At 38.3% G+C, this 24289-nt stretch overlaps 1 protein-coding gene across 1 annotated transcript in view; it reads left to right on the forward strand.

Moving 5' to 3' along the window:
- The window catches only part of LOC133622132 (neuronal acetylcholine receptor subunit alpha-7-like), a 127106-nt gene that overhangs the window by 82356 nt on the left and 20461 nt on the right, over positions 1-24289 (forward strand). Inside the window, exons 5-6 of the mRNA XM_061984681.1 lie at positions 753-832; positions 4616-4783. Of these exons, the coding sequence (XP_061840665.1) occupies positions 753-832; positions 4616-4783 (248 nt within the window). The remainder of the gene's footprint in view (positions 1-752; positions 833-4615; positions 4784-24289) is intronic.

Genomic DNA, 24289 nt, shown 5'->3' on the forward strand with positions numbered 1-24289 from the left:
TGGCTGCAACATTTATTCTCACCTGATTATCTGATGGAACTGCCGGTGAATGTTGTCATTCATCAGATCATTGTATTCTCAAGGCATTTAGTCGATCACAACTGGACTGTTCCCAGCAGGCACAAGACATTGAACGACGTTAAGAACTTGTTGAATTAGGTCCTGATGTTGAGCAACTAAAACCTAACCTTGGAACAACATGCTTTTTGACGACATTTAATCAATGTTGGGTTCTAACAATGATTTGACCATTGAATTTAGGTCATTTTCCAACCAATATTTTACAACACAAATTCAACGTTGAAACAATATGCTTTTTGACAACGTTTATTCAATGTCAGGTTGTGATGTTGATTTCGCCAATGAAATTTGGTAATTTCGCAACCAACTACATGGATCCTACATTATACACCAACATTGTCTTGATTTAAAAATACAACTATTTTGCAACATTGTTTCAAAGTCAGTTTTAAAGAACACGTATGTATAATCAACGTTGTATCAATGTCTTCTGCCTGCTGGGTTCAGATCCTCTTAGATGAGGTTCCGTCTCTCATACAAAGAGGCTTCATCAGTTCATGCTCGCAGGTTAGATAGACCAGATCTAGTTTGACTAGAGCTGATATTACCGGATAAAATCTGTTAAGTCCTCCAAGACAAACTGTACAGTCCAGGTGTGATCGATTCAATGATCTGAGATGTGTGTAAATGCTAACTGTGCACTTTCTGGTTTATTATGAAACTCCCTGCAGTGCTGATGAGAGGTTTGATGCAACTTTCCATACAAATGTGCTGGTCAACGCCACAGGAGCCTGCCAGTATATCCCACCAGGTAAGACTCTGACATAAAACAAAGTTAATTGATTTCTGCACATCTCTCTTTTACTCCAGACATGGATTGATTTCAGGGGAAATACTGACTGTTCAAACACATGTGCTTGTTCCAAAATGTTTTGGCTTGTAGCAGTTGCCAATGTGGCGGTTTAAAAAAACTCTTCCAAACATGTCTTTATTGCAAGAATGCCAACAAACTGTTCAAACAGGAAGTGCTAGATGGAATCTCATTAATGCGCGTCTAAACATTCCCTACAACCAACTGGAAGTGAGACTCAACTTGGTCCCTGTGTCCGCCAGACTTAATCAGAATCAGAATAAAAATGTGAATCACCTTTAACACATGAATAATTTGACTTGGTTGGCTATGCTCTCTTGTTCAATGTAATGAATAAATATAAACAATTAACTATAATTATAAGCAAGTACTTACATAACTAATATGTGCAAGGCTAATAAATAATAGTGTAGTGGTGAATAGAGCAACAGCAAAAAGATGGTGAAGTGAAGATGAGTTAGTACATTCACAGTGACAAATTAGTTCCAGGGTTATTTCACAGCATACATCAGATTGATAGTCTGAGGGAAGAAACTGTTCTTATGACCGGTTGTTTTGGCACACAGTGTTTTGTAATGCCTGCCGTAGGGAAGAAGTTTGCACGGTTTGTGACCAAGGGTGTGAGAGGTCTGTAGTGATGCTACCTGCTCGTTTCCTGACCCTGGAAAGTACTGGATGGGGTGAAGGTCGACACAGATGATCTTTTCTGCAGTCCTAATTGTCTGTGGAAGTCGGTGTCTGTCCAGCTTGGTTGCAGATCCAAAGCAGACAGTGATAGAGGTGCACATGATAGACAGAAGGATGGAGGTTTAAAACATGATCAGCAGTTCCTGGGGAAGGATGAACTTCTTGAGCTGACGCAGGAAGTACATTCTCTGCTGTGCCTTTTTTCTGATTGTGTTTATGTGGGAGATTGTGGATTCCTAGAACCTGAAAGAGTCCACAGTAGACACTGTGCTGTTCAGAATGGTGAGTGGGGGGAGAAGGGGGGCTTCGCCAACAGTCCACTGTCATCTCCACAGTCTTGAGTGGGTTCAGCTCCAGATAGTTTTGACAGCACGTTGTCCCATCTCCCATCTGTAGGCAGGCACGTCGCCGTCCTGTATGAGACTAATGACAGTAATGCCATCTGCAAAATTCAACAGTTTCACAGAACAATTATAAACATAAGTTAATTAATACGATCCACACCCAGAAAAGAGTAGAATTATATCTCTGGTTCAGGGATGAGATTCTGCTCAAAATGAAGGATTTTAAGTACCTAGTTCACGAGTGAGTGAAGGGTCGCAATATTGACCGACAGGACGATACAGACTCTGCGTCAGTCTGTCAAGGTGAAGAAAGAGCTCTATTTACCAGTCAAATATAGCGGAGGCTCTTCCACATTGAGAGGGGCCAGGTGATGTGGCTCAGACATCTGGTCAGGAGTCTATGAAGAAGACCCAGGACACGTTGAAGAAACTAAGACTACGTTCACAATGCAGGGTATGATACCTAATTCCAATGTTATGTTAAATTGTATATTTGTATGTAGTGGTTCACCTTACAAAAATAAATGTGATTCTATGGTGAAAGGACTAGATCCCTGAAGTGACCCGCCTGCGCACATGATGCAATGTGTTTACAGAAGTAAACATTCTCAGGGAATTCAATCGACCGCAACTAAACCGTTCAGTTTGTCTTAGAAGACATTTTGCTTCTCAACTGAGTAGGTTTCATCAATTATATACTTCATCATATACTTAAATTAGTCAGATCTAGCCAGACTAGTTCTGACTAATTGAGTCGGACTAGACAGACAAATGAGAACATCCATAGACGGGAAGTAAACGTGGCTCCAATTCTAGTAGGTTTCAGTCCTGGTGCATTTGTGGCAATTTCAAGGATTTTGTGCAACCATGGTCAACGTTTTCTCATGAAATATTTAGTGTAGCAGATTAAGAACGAGGAGGGTTGGAATTCTGGCTCAGGCGCTTGCTTCTGAAGCATTTGCTTTGATGTGACGGGACATTGACGTGTTGTTCACCATTTCTTTTCGCAACTGTCTATTTTGGAAAAAAAAAAGTTGGTCGCTTTTTGATGACGTATAGGACGGATGAACATGACACGATCGTTCAGACTGCAGTTGCACGGGCTGCCTACTCAGTTTTTGTCCGCATATGAAAGGCTTCGGTCATATATTTGAAATTCCAATTGGAATTATACTGTTCACATTGACATGAAAAAATCAAACATGTCACATCGGAAAAATCTGAATATAGTCTGTCTCCCAACTGTAGAGATGCGCGGATAGGCAATTATTTCATCCGCAACCGCATCACAAAAGTCGTCACCCATCCGCCATCCACCCGAACTAACATTTTATCAAAACCGCACCCGCCCGCACCCACCCGTTGTTATATATCTAATATAGACGATGCAAGGCATTAGTGAGGTTATAAAGCTTTTGCCTGTTAAAGAAAGGAGACTGATCCAATGGAGCAGAGACATTCAATGCGTGCCACGCTGTCACGGCCCAGACAGCGCAATCATCTGGGAGCCGCGCTGAGCGCACCTCCAAGCGCGCTCGCGCCACTCAAACTGCTGCAGGCAGCTGCGTTCTATCTTGTTTTAACATCCTGTGGCACTCTTCTGGGATCACGGCGGACGAAACTGCTCATGCTCAGGGTGTTTGTGGAGGTTCGGGGTTTTGCACAAATGTGATGCACCATGTTAGATGTCCCGGTTTTGTGACTGTCGTAGACATAAACAGCGTCGCAGCTCTTGCAAATCACGTAGCCAGCATTACTATCATCCTGATTTACAACCTCATAAAAACGAGTCCACGCTGAACTTTTCTGGCTTTTTTTTCCCCTCGTCTTTAGTATTCCCTTTTTTAGTTTGTCGCGGACCACGTTTGCTGCCGGCGTTGCCATCTCTTTTTTTTTTTCTTCTTCTGTTGTGGCGTGCTGCAGGTGCCTGCTCGTTTTTCGTATGTGGGTAACAACATTTAACTATGTATATATATTTCCGAATTGGTTTAACTGCCACTAACTGAATCTATTTAAAATCTTTTTTTTATTTTTATTTCAACCGCCCGACCAGCGGATAAAATCTAATTTATTTTTATTTCAACCACCCGACCCGCGGATAATCCGCGGACTCCGCGGTTGTGTCCGCAAACCGCGCATCTCTACCCAACTGACCTGGAGACACCTTGGGATTGCCTAAAAGGAGCTGGAAGAAGAAGTCGAAGAGAGGAAATTCTGGCGTTTGCTGCTTGGACTGCTCACCCTGAATGAGTAAAAAATTAATTTATGAACACATTAACTTAATTCTCTAAAAGACTTAACATTGTTAGTGACATGAAAGTTAGCGTAAAAGGGACAATATCATGATTCCACATGGTAGTTTTGACTTTGTTTGCAGTTTTGGTTCTACTTCCTGTTAGATTCCTTGTTTTGCTGCACATTCATTTTTGGTTATATTTCATGCTACCACACCTGTTTTTCATTAGTTAATCTAGCCTATTTAGTTTTACCTGTTGCTCCTTGTGCTGGATCTTTGTACCTCAACAAGTGTCTGTCTTCTGTGCACTTCCATGCTGCACTACATTTGTTTTGCACTACCTGTGTTTTTCCTGATTAACCAGACTTCTTGCCTGCTCATTGCCTTCTTTGCTCTACATCCTGAGGTCCAGACCAGGGAATGTAACAGATAATGTGCAATAACTAACATCCCCAGGCATCTTGAAGAGTACATGCTACATCGATGTGCGCTGGTTCCCATTTGATGTGCAGAAGTGTGACCTGAAGTTTGGATCCTGGACACACAACGGCTGGCTGCTGGACCTCCAGATGATGGATGTGGACATTTCCACCTACATACCCAATGGCGAGTGGGACCTTGTTGGTAAGCAAAGAGATTATCCGTGCCCGTGCATCTGTGCCTGCCATGGGCTGAAAGCTGTATATTAGGATTGGAGCAGTGGAGCGAGCACTGCAAATGTGATGCGAAACACCGCAGAGGCCCTATTGTAATTTATTTTATTGGTTTTTACATTGGAGCGGGTAAAAATAAGACGAAGACAAATCAAAACAAAGGCAGGTTGACTGAGACAATAACACAATTAACTGACATGTTAGTCAACGTACTGTATAAAAACGAGACTAAATTGTTGACAGAATTGAAATCCAATCATATTTAATTTCGTCTTGTAGATGGGTGGGACACGTTTTGGGATATGTCCAATCACAGCTCTTTAATAGCGTACAATGAACGAGATGCCAATCAGATGTTTTTCCAAAAACAAACCCAAAATATGTGGCTATAGCATGTTCCACATCGTAATATGCGTACAACTGGGATAAAGTGAAGAGAACACATTTAATTTTTACTGCTAAGATGCCATCAGCAGGCGAGTCATCAATTGTGACATCTTCATAGCCGTAAGTTAAATCAATTATTTGCTCCTAATGATCTTGTGCCAAAAACTGATTCCATCGCTCGATAAAACTGCACTGCTGCTGGGGCTTGATCTGTCCATAACTGATTACTACATGTAAGACAAACGCTTTATATTTGTGGTTATTGTAAGGATGTTCTATGGTAATACTGAGATTGTAAAGGACTGTGATTGATCCCATATTGATGTGCTAAAACCCCTTTCTTGGTTAGAAGCTACAAACCCCGTTTCCATATGAGTTGGGAAATTGTGTTAGATGTAAATACAAACGGAATGCAATGATTTGCAAATCATTTTCAACCCATATTCAGTTGAATATGCTACAAAGACAAAATATTTGATGTTCAAACTGATAAACTTTTTTTTTTTTTTTGCAAATAATCATTAACTTTAGAATTTGATGCCAGCAACACGTGACAAAGAAGTTGGGAAAGGTGGCAATAAATACTGATAAAGTTGAGGAATGCTCATCAAACACTTATTTGGAACATCCCAAAGGTGTGCAGGCTAATTGAGAACAGGTGGGTGCCATGATTGGGGATAAAAACAGCTTCCCAAAAAATGCTCAGTCTTTCACAAGAAAGGATGGGGCGAGGTACACCCCTTTGTCCTCAACTGCGTGAGCAAATAGTCAAACAGTTTAAGAACAACGTTTCTCAAAGTGCAATTGCAAGAAATTTAGGGATTTCAACATCTATGGTCCATAATATCATCAAAAGGTTCAGAGAATCTGGAGAAATCACTCCACGTAAGCGGCATGGCCGGAAACCAACATTGAATGACCGTGACCTTCGATCCCTCAAACGGCACTGTATCAGAAACCGACATCAATCTCTAAAGGATATCACCACATGGGCTCAGGAACACTTCAGAAAACCACTGTCACTAAATACAGTTGGTCGCTACATCTGTAAGTGCAAATTAAAGCTCTACTATGCAAAGCGAAAGCCATTTATCAACAACATCCAGAAACGACGCCGGCTTCTCTGGGCCCGAGATCATCTAAGATGGACTGATGCAAAGTGGAAAAGTGTTCTGTGGTCTGACGAGTCCACATTTCAAATTGTTTTTGGAAATATTTGACATCGTGTCATCCGGACCAAAGGAGAAGCGAACCATCCAGACTGTTATCGACGCAAACTTCAAAAGCCAGCATCTGTGATGGTATGGGAGTGCATTAGTGCCCAAGGCATGGGTAACTTACATATCTGGGAAGGCACCATTAATGCTGAAAGGTACATACAGGTTTTGGAACAACATATGCTGCCAACTAAGCGCCGTCTTTTTCATGGACGCCCCCAGCAAGACAATGCCAAGCCACATTCAGCACATGTTACAACAGCGTGGCTTCGTAAAAAAAGAGTGCGGGTACTTTCCTGGCTCGCCTGCAGCCCAGACCTGTCTCCCATCGAAAATGTGTGGCGCAATATGAGGCGTAAAATACGACAGCGGAGACCCCAGACTGTTGAACGACTGAAGCTCTACATAAAACAAGAATGGGAAAGAATTCCACTTTCAAAGCTTCAACAATTAGTTTCCTCAGTTCCCAATCATTTATTGAGAGTTGTTAAGGAAAGGCCATGTAACACAGTGGTGAGTGAACATGCCCTTTCCCAACTACTTTGGCACGTGTTGCAGCCATGAAATTCTAAGTTAATTATTATTTGCAAAAAATAAATTAAGTTTATGAGTTTGAACAGCAAATATCTTGTCTTTGTAGTGCATTCAATTGAATATGGGTTGAAAAGGATTTGCAAATCATTGTATTCCGTTGATATTTACATCTAACACAATTTCCCAACTCATATGGAAACGGGGTTTGTACATACAATATAAACTTGTCTTTGTTCATGCACGTGTTTGGATGTATTCATTAAATAAATGTATTCCTGGTTGCCAAAAAGTGATTCAACATAATTTTGATATCGACACGTCATTTCCTGTGATAAAATGGCAACAAAGGTAATCAAAAAGGTCAACCAACGAACAAGATTTCTCTATAGAATCTCCTCTCTGGTCAACAAAAGCACCATGAAGGTTCTGGCGGGAACTCTCGTTCAACCCTTTTTCGATTACGCAAGCACCTCCTGGTACCCTAGCACCTCCAAAACCCTCAAATCTAGACTCCAAACATCCCAGAACAAGCTAGTCAGATTACTTCTTGACTTCCATCCCAGATCCCACCTCACTCCTACCCACTTCTCCAAAGTGGGCTGGCTCAGGGTGGAGGACAGAGTAAAACAACTTGCACCGAGCCTAGTCTATAAAATCCGCTACACCTCCCTGATACCGAAGTACATGTCAAACTACTTCCTTAACGTAAATGACCGCCATAACCACAACACCAGGGGGAGCTCCACTAACCACGTTAAACCCAGATTCCGATCTAACAAAGGTCTTAACTCATTCTCTTTCTATGCCACATCAATGTGGAATGCGCTCCCAACAGGTATAAAAGAAAGGGCATCTCTATCCTCCTTCAAAACCGCACTAAAAGAACACCTCCAGGCAACTTCAACCCTAAACTAACACCCTCCCCGGATTGTTGTCAATAATCAAATGTAAACAATCAAATGCAGATATCTTTCTTATGCCTTCTGATCTCTCTCTCTCTCTCTCTCTATGTCCACTACTTGCTGTACATATCCTACCAAGTCAGACCTACACTGTTTCAATATCCATTTCTCTGTTCTCAATTGTTGATGACTGATGATAACAACCAAACCTACCCCCCCACCCCGAATTGTAAATAATGTAAATAATTCAATGTATACACCCTGATGATTATCTTGTGTGATGACTGTATTATGATGATAGTATATATGATAGTATATATCTGTATCATGAATCAATTTAAGTGGACCCCGACTTAAACAAGTTGAAAAACTTATTCAGGTGTTACCATTTAGTGGTCAATTGTACAGAATATGTACTTCACTGTGCAGCCTACTAATAAAAGTCTCAATCAATCAATCAATCATCTGTGCATACGTGTATTAGATTACCTATAGGAGAGTTACATACGTGATAAAGTACCTACTGTACTGTTTACGTTTTGAAGTAACCTTTAAAACTGTAAATCTACCCCAGACAACATCTTATGTGTGCCAAAGTGATTCAAAGTAATATTTTTGATATTGACACATCTCATCTGTGCATCTTCTAGGAGCAGTCTAGTAAATTATGCAAAGATGAGATGTGTCATTACTAAAATATTTCTTTTAATCCCTTTTTGGCAACCAAGAATACATTCATTTATTGAATACACCTAAATGCTTTATTAATATTTATTATGTGCATGAACAAGTAAAAGTTATAAAAATACTAATACATTCAAAGTGCTACAAATTCATAAATTTAAAAACAGCGTGGCGGAGACAAAACATACTCAATAAAAAAAAAAGACAAGGCTAAATTCATATTAGTGATGAGCCTTTCTGAATAAAAAATGTTCAGGCCTATTTTAAAAGAGGTCAGGCTCTGAATAGCCCTCAGATGGATTGGGAGACTGTTCCATAGGCGTGGTGCGGCCGAGCAGAAAGCTCGATCACTCTCATGGTGGTGACCCTGGTGCTGGGGACTTGGAGGATCAGGTTGTTTGTGGGTCTGAAGGTGAGGGTGGTGGACTGTAGGGTGATGAGTTCTTGAAGATAAGTATATGTGTAGCAACATTTTGTAGTTGATCCGGGATGAGACCGGAAGCCAGTCCAATGATTGAAGGATAGGGGTGACATTCTCGTGTTTACGTGGTTGTGAATTAAAGTAATCTTTCCTTCATCGTAATTCCTTTTAAATACCGATTCTCAGCGAGCCCATATTCTAAGTAGCAAAGACTTAATTGAGAGTTATTTGGACCGTAGGGGAACATATTCTAAGTAACAAAGACTTAGTTTAGAGTTATTTGGTTAGGGTTAGGGTTATATAATAACTGGTTGTATAATAAGGCCATGCACAATAAGGCATTAATAAGTACTTAATAATGACTAATTGAGCGCCAAAATGTTACTAATTTGTATGTTAATGAGCAACTAATTAATGGTGAATATGTTCCCCATACTAAATACCAAAAGTGCATATTGGCACGCGCCGGATCCAAACGTCTGACCAAATGACTTCACACTCACTATGATCATGTTTTACCATTTATCTCACAATTAAGACATATTCTTAAGAACCGTTCGACAGCAAGCGTGTTAACTGGTTGCTGCAGTGATCGCGTTGTTTGCTGCAAAGTAATGTTCATATGTGACACAATCATCAGCGAAATGATGAAAGACACATACATATAGAAATATGTGTATTCATGCAGACTGCATGACTCGGTGTAAGAAGCAATTCCATTCATTGTCCAATGTGGAAGTGAAGCCATCAGGTGTTTGAGTGTCTTGTGTTTATTAGACTTAGACTTAGACTTCCTTTTATTGTCATTCAAATTTGAACTTTGCAGTACAGATAAGAACGAAATTTCATTGCATTAGCTCGTTGTAGTGCAGGATAAAAGAGCAATAAGGTGCAGATATAAATAAATACATTACTGTACAGATAAATATATTGCACTTTTGCATATGCATCCAGGTTTATGGATGTATGTTTTATTGTCTTTGTATTGCAGCGAGTTAATCCGTTTTTTGGTGGGAATTGAGGAGATTATTATAATGTGTTCAAGAGTTTTATGGCCTGAGGGAAGAAGCTGCTACAGAGGCTGCGGAACCTCTTTCTAGAGTCCAGCAGTGAAAACAGTCCTTGGTGGGGGTGGGAGGAGTCTCTGCAGATTTTCTGAGCCCTGGTCAGGCAGCGGCTTTTTGCGATTTCCAACACATGCAACACACCATGTGTTTGGAGCTAACATATTTAACAATATGCAACTTTATTGGCATTGACTGTCATTAATCATCTGTCATGTTTCCTTCTGCAGTAAGAAAGATGTAGGAGTGTCGTTCACTGAGAGGCAGAGATGTGGACGTAGCTTTACGGCTGAGAGGCCTCTGATTGGTGGAATATTGACATTCTGTAAATATTCATCTTTACATTAGGCGAGAGATTTAGCGCACATTTATATTTAGATTTAGGATCTAGAACTAAGATTTAGCTTTAACATTTAGATTTTGATTTAACATTTAGGTTTAGATTCAACAATTTGCACTCACTTTTAGATTTAACATTTACATTTGAATTTTTACATTTAGTCTTTAGGCTTAATATTTGGAACAGGTTTGTGCTGTTAGAGTGATAAAGCGTTAATATTTTGTTACACGTTGTTGTTCCAACTTTATCTACACAAGAAACAAACGTACAGTTTGATTAGGTTATATGTGCGTGTTTGAGCGCCGAGATCAACATCCTGCCCTCCACCACAACTAACTAAGAAAGTTAGTGCGAAGAAACCAACCATTAAAAACATGTCCTACCATGCGGCCTTAAACGACGAACATTTATCTTGAAAAATATTGAAAAGCTGCAAAATCTATATTTCAATTTGTTGTGTCTAGTCCTGACTCAAACAAACCGGATGGTCGAACATTAGCTTTGCTTGACAGACTCACTTGGAAGTGGCTTCTCCGGTCTGTCCCTCAAAGACGTCAGAGTTAGTGTTGCTGTATGCGACGAGAGCATCACGCTGCAGCTTTATAAAAACAAGTAGCTTAAAATAAGGGGATAACACAAGGACTTGGCAATGCGAGACCGAGAATAAGTGAAGCAGACACGCATTAGTCTGCTCCCCAAAATAAATGTTGTACAATATTAATACATTACTACATAAAAGTACTGTAGTTCTATGTAGTATATCCTTTTGTATGGATTTTCAAACAGTATTTACTATCTCAAATATTGTTTTTCTTAATAAATGGCATTTTACATGATAAAATGGTGTTGTTTTAGAAGGACCAGTCATGGATTTAATTGGTTTCAATTGATTTAATTGGGCAGGTTCTGCTTGAGTGTTCTGAGTTACGAGCTTGGTCATGAAACGAATCATGCTTGTAAGTTAGGGCAGTGGTCCCCAACCTTTTTGTAACTGCGGATCGGTCAACGCTTGAAGATTTGTCCCACGGACCCGGGATGTGGAGGGTGTTTTTTTAATTGTAAGTGTATCTTGTGTTTTTTATGTTGATTTAATTAAAAATATATATATATATTTTATTTCTTGTGTGGCCCGGTACCAATCGATCCACGGCCCGGTGGTTGGGGACCACTGAGTTATGGTACCACTGTACTACAAATACAAGAAACTACAACTACAAAAAACTATGAGCACACTGCTGCAAGTACTACAACTACACAAAACAAATAAAGTACATTAATTCAAGTACTACGACTAAAAGAAACTAGTAAAGTATTACAATTACTAGTAACCATAACTACAAGAAACTACAAATACTACAACTACAAGAAATTACAAGTACAATACAACACATACTACGACTACAAGAAACCACTAATACAATACGACAAGTACTACTAATACTACAACAAGAAACGACAAGTAAAATACAAGTACTACGACTACAAGAAACAAGAGTGCACTACCAAAAGTTCTCCAACTACAAGAAACTACAAGTACAATACTACAAGTACTATGACTACAAGACACTATAGATACAGTATTACGTGCATTCCGACTACCAGAAACTGCTAATACTACAAGTACTACTACTACTACACAAAACTAAATGTAAAATACTACAAGTAGTATGATTACAAGAAACTACAAGTAAAATACAAGTACTATGTCTAAAAGAAACTAAGGTGAACTACTAGAAGTACTACAGCTACAAGAACTTGAGTACACTACTACAATTACTGCAAGTACAAGAAACTAAAAGTACATTAAGTACATCAAGTACTACGACTACAAGAAATGGGTAAAGTACATTGCTACAAGTACTACTACTACTACAAGTACAATACTATACATACTGCGACTGCAAGAAAGTAAAAGTTCTTAGACTTCAAGAAACTATGAGTGCAATACTACAAGTACTATGACTACGAGAAATAAAAGTGCACTACTAAAAGTACAACTATGAGAAACTAATAAAGTGCATTACTATAAGTATTCCAACTATCAGAAACTGCAAGTACACAACTTAAGTGCTTCAACAGCAAGTACCTAGAAAAGTTACATTCCAAGTACAACAACTACAAGAAACTACAAGTACACTACTACAAATGCTACAACTACAAGAAACTACCAGTACAATACTACAACTACAATAAACTATTAGTAAAGTGCATGACAACAAGTACTATTGGAAACTACAAGCACACTACTCGTTTCTTGAAGTTTAATTTCTTGTAGTAAAGTGTATTACTACAAGTACTACAACTAAAAAAACTAAGTACTTTGACTACAAGAAACTTCAAGTACACTACCACAAGTACTAAGACTTCAAAAAAGTACAAGTACCGTACTTTGACTACTTAAAAATACCATTACACTTTTAAATATATGACAGCGCATGTTTCTAACCTTAATGTTACACACTATCCTGGAGAATAGCAATTTCAATGATGATATGAATGCAATGCAAAGGAAGTATTCATACTAACATGTACCCATGAGGTACTCATGAAGTGTGCTACCATCTGGTCGGAGGAATGAATGTGGGCTGACAGCTGGACCAGAAATGTTCCAATTCATTCAGTCATCACAGAGAGCACACATTACACACATTAATTACTCTGCTGCCTCTTAACATAAGCATGCAACTCTCTTGAACACACACACACACACACACACACACACACACACACACACACACACACACACACACACACACACACAATCCATCATGTTAATTCAGTGCATCCAGAAAGTATTCACAGTGCTTCATTTTTTTCTACATGTTATATTACAGCCTCATTCCAAAATGGAATACATTATTGTTCTCCTTAATGTTCTACACACATTACCCCTCAATGACAATGTGATTTTTTATTTATTCATTTATTCATTTTTAAAAAATTTAAATCACTTGTAAGTTTTCACAGCATTTTGTCAATACTTTAACTGATGTACTTTTGGCAGCAATTACAGCCTCAACTTTCTGAATACGATGCCACAAGTTTGATGACCATCTTTGGGCAGTTTCGCCCATTCCACTTTGCAGCACCTCTCGAGCTCCATCAGGTTGGATGGGAAGCATTGGTTTCCATCCATGATGTCTCTGTACATTGCTACATTCATATTTCCCTCTATGCTGACTGGTCTCCCAGTTTATGTTATGATGCTGCCATCACCCTAATTCACTGTAGGGATGATATTGGGCTGGTGATGAGTGGTGCCTAGTTTCCTCCAAAATATGACACCGGACATCCACACCAAAGAGTTCAGTCTTTGTCTCATTAGACCAGAGAATTGTGTTTCTCATGGTTTGAGAGTTTTTGGGTACATTTTGGCAAACTTTTTACTAAAGAAATGGTTTCCGTCTGGCCACTATACAATACAGGCCTGATTGTTGGATTTCTGCAGAGATGGTTGTCCTGGAAAGTTCTCCTCTCTCCACGGAGGAATGCTATAGCTTTGACAGAGTGACCATTGAGTTCTTGGTCACCTCACTGACTAGACTAAGATGAATGCAGCAATGTATTTTGATAAATCACATTACGAGTGCTAAATGGATTGCATGAACTATTTATAATCTTCAGTGCACAAGCTTAGTAGATAATTGTGCGTTCTATCAAGGTTGCACATGCTTCATTCCACGCAAACCTTTAGTAGATTAGAGCCCATGTCTCAACACAGGCTCATGTGGGAACACATCCGGAACAAGGGAGGCGCTCGACAAAGTAGTTGGGTAGAACAAAGTCTGGGTTTTTATGCTTATGCTCCTGCCCAGATAAACAGAATAAGATGTATGGAAGAATACTAGCAACTACCACTGGGATAGATGTGTTTTCATGATAGCTAGTAGGCCGTAAAGTGTGTGTGTGTGTGTGTGTGTGTGTGTGTGTGTGTGTGTGTGTGTGTGTGTGTGTGTGTGTGTGTGTGTGTGTGTGTGTGTGTGTGTGTGTGTGTGTTCAATACCTCATGGTAAACTACCACCTACCATTTATTTCGAAAATCCTCTATATAAAAAAATAATTAAAAAAAACAAACAATTGTTGCACAGCAGCTAAATGAACAGTTAGTGTCTAACAATCTCTGTAAGCCCTTTCAATTTGGTTTCAGGCAAATCACTCGACGGGGACAGCACTCACAAAAATGACTAATGATCTATAACGATGGATGCTGATGCGTCATCTATGTTGCTGCTTCTTGATCTTAGCGCTACTTTCGATACCATCGATCATAATATTTTACTAGAGCGTATCAAAACACGTATTGGTATGTCAGACATAGCCTTGTCTTGGTTTATCTATTATCTTACTGACAGGATGCAGTGCGTCTCCCATAACAATGTGACCTCGGACTATGTTAAAGGTAACGTGTGGAGTTCCCCAGGGTTCTAATTTTTTGCATCTCAACGCTAAGAAAACTGTAATGCTGATTATCGGTTCTGCTAGACACCGACACCTATTTAATAATGCCACCTTAACATTTGACAACTATTACACAAGGAGACTCTAAAGAATTTGGGTATTATCTTCGACCCAACTCTTGAGTCACACATTGTGTGTTACTAAAACGGCCTTCTTTCATCTCCGTAATATCGCTAAAATGTGTTCCATTTTATCCACTAGCAATGCTGAGATCATTATTCATGCCTTCGTTACGTCTCGTCTCGATTACTCTAACGTATTTTCGGGCCTCCCTGGGTCTAGCATTAAAAGATTACAGTTGGTACAAAATGCAGCTGCTAGACACATCTGTGGTCCCCTCCAAGGTTTCTTATTGAATCCCATTGGGTTGAGTTTCTTCTTGCCCTGATGTGGGATCTGAGCAGAGGATGTCGTTGTGGCTTGTGCAGTCCTTTGAGACACTCGTGATTTAGGGCTATATAAGTAAACTTTGATAATTAATGAATAAAGTAATGAATGAAGGGAGAACATTGTGTGAGAGTTGGTTAGTGTTGCGGTGCATGGTGTAAGAATGATAAATTAGTAACACATGAATTAATAAATGGAAAACATTGTGTAAGTTGTGTAGTGTTGTTGCAGTTCATGGTGTAAGAATGATGACAAATAACACATGAATGAATGAACGAACGAATGAAAGAATATATAACATTGTATGACGGGACAGCGGGAGAAGAAGACGGCAGAGAGGCGATGACGTTAGCTGTCAGCGTGTTTATTGACAGCTCAGTATGTGAGTGCAGTGTGTGATTAGCTTAAAGAGATGTAGTGTGACTATGTGTAAGTATTATCTGAGCGTGGTCACCAGAGGACGTTGAGTGTGCGTGTTGAGATCGAGGCGGACGTCCAAAAGGGGAAAGTACAGGCTCGGACGTCAGAGGGCAGGTGGATGGTCGAGGACAGGAGCGAGGCGTCGTGGTCAGTGGGCAGGCGTGAGGTCGAAGTCCAGGAAGAAAAGAAAGAATCCAAAGGTAGACGAGACACAGCTCGAGGACGACAAAGGGAAGCTGGAGGACGACAAGCGAGACGGTGAACACAACAGGAAGGGAACACGGAGAGAGAAGGCTGAAGACGTGTTGGCTTACTGTTCTGGGTACGAGAAGCTACGTTCTGGCACCGCCAGATCTTAAGACACGCTGGTCGCTCATCACGGGCAGGTGTGTTGATTGCAGATCTCTTGCGGAGGCACGCCCGTAGGAGACCCAAGAGGACCAACTGTCAGTGGAGTTACAAATCCCCAAGACCCCAATGGTCCTAATCTTCTGAAGACTTGTTTTGAGGATACACACTAAATACCTATTCTTGAGGATGAAAAACCACCTACTGAAATCAGCCATAGCTTTGTGAAGGACATACTGGACGCACACGAAGAGTCAAAACACACAACCCAGCAACCAAAACTATAAATCAGAGCAACTTGTTGGAGGTTTGGAGGCCAAAGTAGAAGATGAGATGTCGGAGGAAGATTCGCAAGCTCATCCAGCTGATGGAAGACCATCAGGTTTTCTGGGATCAGACCAAAAGAGAACCTACAATTGAGTTATGTGAAAGAGGAGCTTGTAGTTGACCAAGAGCATGACACAAAATACATACATGTTGACCCTGTAGTTGATCAAAACCATGAGGACACAAAATACATACATGTTGACCAAAACCATGACACAAAACACATACATACTGACCTTGTAGTTGACCAAAACCATGACACAAAATACATACATGTTGACCTTGTAGTTGATCAAAACCATGAGGACACAATACATACATGTTGACCAAAACCATGACACAAAATACATACACGTTGACCAAAACATACATACTGACCTTGTAGTTGACCAAAACCATGAGGACAAATTAAATACATGTTGACCTTGAAGTTGACCTGACCCCAAATAAAACCATGACACAAATTAAATACATATTGACCTTGTAGTTGACCTGACCCCAAATAAAACCATGAGGACACAAAATACAAAATATTGACCTTGTAGTTGACCAAAACCATGACACAAAATACATACATGTTGACCAAAACACATATATACTGACCTTGTAGTTGACCAAAACCATGAAGACAAATTAAATACATGTTGACCTTGAAGTTGACCTGACCCCAAATAAAACCATGAGGTCACAAAATACATAATGTTGACCTTGTATTTGACCAAAACCATGACACAAAATACATGTTGACCTTGTAGTTGACCAAAACCATGAGAACACAAAATACATACTGACCTTGTAGTTGACCAAAACCATGACACAAAATACATACATGTTGACCAAAACACATATATACTGACCTTGTAGTTGACCAAAACCATGAGGACAAATTAAATACATGTTGACCTTGAAGTTGACCTGACCCCAAATAAAACCATGAGGTCACAAAATACATAATGTTGACCTTGTAGTTGACCAAAACCATGAGGACACAAAATACATACGTTGAACAAAACCATGACACAAAATACATAATGTTGACCTTGTAGTTGACCAAAACCATGAGGACACAAATTAATTACATATTGGCCTTGTAGTTGACCTGACCCCAAATAAAACCATGAGGACACAAAATATATACATGTTGACCAAAACCATGAGGACACAAATTAATTACATATTGGCCTTGTAGTTGACCTGACCCCAAATAAAACCATGAGGGCACAAAATACATACATGTCGACCTTGTAGTTGACCAAAACCATGAGCACACCATACATACATGTTGACCAAAACCATGACACAAAATACATACGTACTGACCTTGTAGTTGACCAAAACCATGAGGACAAATCAAATACATGTTGACCTTGAAGAAGTTGACCTGACCCCAAATAAAACCATGAGGACACAAATTAAATACATATTGACCTTGTAGTTGACCTGACCCCAAATAAAACCATGAGAACACAAAATACATAATGTTGACCTTGTAGTTGACCAAAACCATGACACAAAATACATACATACTGACCTTCTAGTTGACCAAAACCATGAGGACAAATTAAATACATGTTGACCTTGAAGTTGACCTGACCCCAAATAAAACCATGAGGACACAAAATACATAGTTGACCAAAACCATGACACAAAATACATACATGTTGACCAAAACACATACATACTGTCCTTGTAGTTGACCAAAACCATGAGGACAAATGAAATACATGTTGACCTTGAAGTTGACCTGACCCCAAATAAAACCATGAGAACACAAATTAAATACATATTGACCTTGTAGTTGACCTGACCCCAAATAAAACCATGAGGACACAAAATACATACATGTTGACCTTGTAGTTGACCAAAACCATGAGGACAAGTTAAATACATGTTGACCTTGAAGTTGACCTGACCCCAAATAAAACCATGAGGACACAAATTAAATACATATTGACCTTGTAGTTGACCTGACCCCAAATAAAACCATGAGGACACAAAATACATAATGTTGACCAAAACCATGAGGAGACAATACATACATGTTGACCTTGTAGTTGACCAAAACCATGAGGACACAAAATACATTCATGTTGACCAAAACCATGACACAAAATACATACATACTGACCTTGTAGTTTACCAAAACCATAAGGACAAATTAAATACATGTTGACCTTGAAGTTGAACTGACCCCAAAAAAAACCATGAGGACACAAATTAAATACATGTTGACCGTGTAGTTGACCTGACCAGACCCCAAATAAAACCCATTCATCCATTTTCTACCGCTTGTCCCTTTTGGGGTCGCTGGAGCCTATCTCAGCTGCATTTGGGCGGAAGGCGGGGTACACCCTGGACAAGTCGCCAGCTCATCACAGGGCCAACACAGATAGACAACATTCACACTCGCATTCAAAATTTAAATAGGGTTGTATTAATGCTTTGAGTAGTTTCTTGTAATAAATAATATTGAGTTAAGTAAAACTGCAGTTGCATTAAATATTTTCTGTCAAAATTAAAATACCTCGATTAAGTGCTTTGACACACAGTTTCCCCAGACGATGTTGAGGGCCATTCGACATGTTGTAAATAACAGGTCACTATCTTACACCTGTGCTAAAGTGGGTTTATCCCAAATAATGTATTCATGATTATTGAATGTTATTTTGTAAAAATCCTTATAACTTTATTTTTTTTCACTATGGCAAAACTCAGCCAGAAGCAGGACAGACTAACTTCCAATTAGGGCTGCAACAACTAATCAATTAAAATCGATTATAAAAATAGTTGGCGATTAATTTAGTCAGATTCGTTGGATCTATGCTATGCGTTGAGGCAATTATTTATTTTTATATAAACTATTTATAAACTGCAACATGTACAAACAGCTGAGAAACAATGATCAAAATAAGTATGTGCCAGTATGCGTTTTTTTTCCAATAAAATACTGGAAAGGATAGAAATGTAGTTTGTCTCTTTTATCCGATTAATCGAAGTAATAAGACAGATTAATCGATTATCAAATTAATAGTTAGTTGCAGCCCTACTTCCAATCGAGACGAAGTTGCTGAATGCAGTAGAAGACGACGTCCAGATAAAGAAGAGACATCAGAGAAGCGATCGTCTGACAATTTAGACAAACTAACATCAAGCGATGAGGTGGAGACAGGCCTAATTACACTGTTCCTTACACCCACCCACCCACCTCCCCGTCCTGCCGCCTGTCCCGGGAAACACTCCCTCCCCATATAGCAGGGGTGTACAAACATTTTCCACTGAGGGCCGCACACTGAAAAATCAAAGCAAGCGGGAGCCATTTAGTTTAAAAACCAATACAATATATGTATAAAAAAATATACATTTAGGCCTCCACTCAGGCTTGATCCCGGGGACCCCAAAGGGTTTGTCAAAAAAATATTAAAAATGTGTCATTATTCAGTATTATTATTATTCAAGTTTTAAATCTCTAGATCAACATTAGGTCTGTCAATATAACATTTTTAAAGATTTAAGTTGTATGCTCTTTTTGTCAAAGAAAACCATGTTTTTTTGAATGGAAAAAACACAATATGCAATATTTTCACCCAATAAAATTTTTAAGTGGAATATTTGAGATTATATAATAATTGGAGCCTTAAAAAGGTCAATAACACCATTGATTTTAATTCATTATTATTTTTTGAGCAACGACACTTAAAAACAAATCACACTAAAATTATTGGGGATCCAAAAGGGTCCTACTCATTAAAGTGTTACAAAATAAATTATAATTTTTTTTTTTACATTTAACAATAGTCTCGAAATCAACTTCAGATGTATCTGTCAATTATAAGTTTTATTGTTGTTTGTTTTGTTTGTTCGTTTTAAGCCCTTCTTTAAAAAAAAAAAAGCTCAGTTTTTTTATATGGCAAACACAAAATATGCAACATTTGCCCCCAAAAATATCTCAAAGTGGAATATTTAATGTGATGTAATTGGAGCCTTGAATAGGTCAATAATTCACTATTATTTTTTAAAGAAAGAAACAGCCTGCATGGTAGCTTTGTGTTATTAGAGTAAACATTGCAACATGTTCTTGTTACATTTCACCTGTTTGCTCTTTTATCCCACTTATGTTTTTAATTTTTGTCAACCGTATTTTTAAAATGTGCCGTGGGGTCGTTAAAAAATGACCTGCGGGCCGCAAATGGCCCCCGGGCCGCACTTTGGACACCATGCCCTATAGAGACAACACCTTAGCTAATAAACTTTCTGGGGGAACCACTGCATATTGACTTTGTAAATGACCAGAACCCAAACACATATTGACTTTGACCAAAGCCACACAACATTGACCTTGTAGATAAATGGGTTATACTTTTATAGTGCTTTAATAATAATAATAATAATAATAATAATAATAATACATTTGATTTAGTATAGCACTTTTCAAAGCACTCAGACGCTTTACAGGAGAAAAAATTTAAATATGAAACAGTTTAAAATAAGATAAAATACAGGAAATATAAAAGCAGTACATTGTAAATTACATAATACAGCACAATTACAAGACAGGACATTACAAGACACAGAACACTAATCACTAATCATTGGTTAAAAGCAGGTCTGAAAAGGTGTGTTTTGAAAATGCTTTTGAAGGTGGGAAGGTCTGGGCAGTCACGGATGGGTTTGGGAAGAGTGTTCCAGGGGGTGGGAGCAGCAATGGAGAAGGCTCTGTCAGCCCAGGTCCAGAGCTTGGTTCTGAGTGGTGGGGAGAGGAGGTTGGCATCAGAGGAGCGTAGGCTGCGTGAAGGGGTATGGTTGGTGAGGTAGCAAGGGATCTGGTTGTTGAGGGCTTTATGGGTGAGGAGGTGGATTTTAAAGTGGATCCGGTGAGGAAGATTTTAAAGTGGCTCCGGTGAGGAACGGGGGAGGAGGATTTTAAAGTGCTTTTCTACCTTCAAGAAACTCAAAGCGCTTTGACACCATTTCCACATTCACACTAATGGCGGGAGCTGCCATGCAAGGCCCTAACCGCGACCCATCAGGAGCAAGAGCAAGGGTGAAGTGTTTTGCTCAAGGACACAACGGACGGGACGCGGTTGGTAGAAGGTGGGGATCGAACCAGGAATCCTCAGGTTGCTGGCACAGCCACTCAACCAACGGCGCCACTCCATCCCCAAAATGACAAAAACCAAACACTGACTTTGTAGAGGACAAAGACAACACACACCCCCACACACATGTGCAGTGCGAGGTCAAACTGTCACAGCAAAGCAACACAAACACAATAGAAAAGCAGCAAAAGCACACAACTGTCACACCCCACCTCAGGTGAAGGTAATGTAACCATTGTAAACCGGACTTCCAAACCAAGGATGGCAAAGCACGCAGTTGTAAACACTTTGCATTTATTTAAACCCCAAAGTGTCAAAAGGTGAACAACAACAACAACAAGAAACCAAGCACCAACATTTCGGCAGATGTTTGGTGATGCATGGAAATCTGAGCTCCTGGTCAGGACAGAGATCTTTTTGTAAATACACCTTAAATAAACCATCACAAGTCTAGAAGTATTCACATAGTACTTCTAACACCCAGCTTTTGACAACCATAGTTCGGCCCAACTTGGGCCTAATCAGTGAGGGCAGGTGTGTTCACCTGCATCGAACACTCAGCCCCACCTTGACTCTCTTAGCCAGCAGTAGAGAGCCATGGTGAGTGACAGCTTGCCATTTGTTTGTTAACTGCATGTTTGTCACTGACTCAAGTGATTGAATGTGTGTTGTTTGTTCATGTTGTGTTCCTGACACATGTGCAGTGCAAGGTCAAACTGTCACAGCAAAGAAACACAAACACAATAGAAAAGCAGCAAAAGCACACAATTGAAATCAGCCAAGCACACGATACAAAGCAGCAGAATGCAAGTGAAAAAGACAAAAGTATTACTCACTGTGGACAAAAACGCTCCAGTCCGCCTCAGTGTCAAAAGAATAATGACGAAGCACTGAAGGAGGGACTCAGGTGGAACTAAATAGAACTAATTAAACCGGGAACAGGTGTGCTGACGGGACATGGAGCAGAAAATAAAGGTGCCGCAAATGACAGAGACCAAACAGTAAACAGTGACAAAACAAGAGCACCGGGACAGGAAGTGATTTCAAACACAGGAAAACCCAAACATAACCATACTGTCCGTAGCACTTCTGACGCATGTCTACATATACATATATATACATAATGTATATATATATATATATATATATATATATATATATATATATATATATATATATATATATATATATATATATATATATATATATATATATATAGATGTACTCATATACATATATATATACATAGTGTATATATACATATATATATATATATATAGATGTACTCATATATATATATATATATATATATATATATATATATATATATATATATATATATATATATATACATAGTGCATATATATATATAGATGTATATATATACATATATATATGTATATATATACATATATATACATAATGTATAAATATAGATGTACTCATATATATATACATAGTGTATACATATAGATGTACTCATATACATTTTTATATATATATATATATAGATGTACTCATATACATATATATGCATACTGTATATATATACATGTACTCATATGCAAATATACTGTATATATATAGATGTACTCATACATATATACATACTGTATATATATAGATGTACTCATATACATATATATATATATACATAGTGTATATATAGATGTACTCATATACATATATATACATACATACTGTATATATATAGATGTACTCATATACATATATACTGTATATACATACTGTATATATATATAGATGTACTCATATACATATATACATAGTGTGTATATATAGATGTACTCATATACATATATACTGTATATACATACTGTATATATATATATATAGATGTACTCATATACATATATACATAGTGTGTATATATATAGATGTACTCATATACATATATACATACTGTATATATAGATCTACTCATATACATATATAGAAATACTGATGTAAATATATAGATGTATAGATTTACTGATATCCATATATAGATATATAGATGTACTGATATAGATATATAAATATGTAGATGTACTGATATAGATATATAAATATATAGATGCACTGATATAGATATATAAATATAGATGTACTGATATACTGTAGCGGAAGAAGATGGATGGATGGATGATATACTGTATATATATGTACTGATATACATATATAGATATACAGATGTACTGATATACATATTAAGGTATATAGATGTACTGATATACATATATAGATACATAGATGTACTGATATACATATATACATGTACTGATATAGATATATAGATGTACTGATATACATATATACAAATGTACTGACATATATTATATAGATACAAATGTACTGATACAGACATATACATATATAGATGTACTGATAGACATAAATATGTATACATGTACTGATGTACATATATACATATATAGACGTACTGGTACAGACATATAACTGTGGATTGATGACACAATGAATCAACAAGCTGGCAATAGAACACATACAGGTGTGTTTAATGTACACAGAATATAAGAAAAGTACACAATGAAAGTACAAATCAGAAGACCGAATCCAACATGTCAAACAATGCATAACAATATAACTTTTATTTTGACTGTAAAATATATCAAATGGCCTATTTGTACATTGTAAAGTCATATAGTCGATACCAGCTGCATCCATTTTTCATGAAACCATCTTGTCACAAAGTACCAAGTCTGGACCTGAACTTGGATTTGAGGCCAAACATGCTGATTTGGACATCCTTCATGTTAGCTGGTGTCCATGTTTATATAATATGATAAAGTTTTAACATTTATCCATGAAACTCTGATGAACCTGCTGATGGTGTGTTTGACGGAGAAGCAGAGTTGAAGTACATACTGT

The sequence above is a fragment of the Nerophis lumbriciformis genome, linkage group LG25 (genome assembly GCF_033978685.3).
Source record: "Nerophis lumbriciformis linkage group LG25, RoL_Nlum_v2.1, whole genome shotgun sequence".
Classification (NCBI taxonomy): domain Eukaryota; kingdom Metazoa; phylum Chordata; class Actinopteri; order Syngnathiformes; family Syngnathidae; genus Nerophis; species Nerophis lumbriciformis.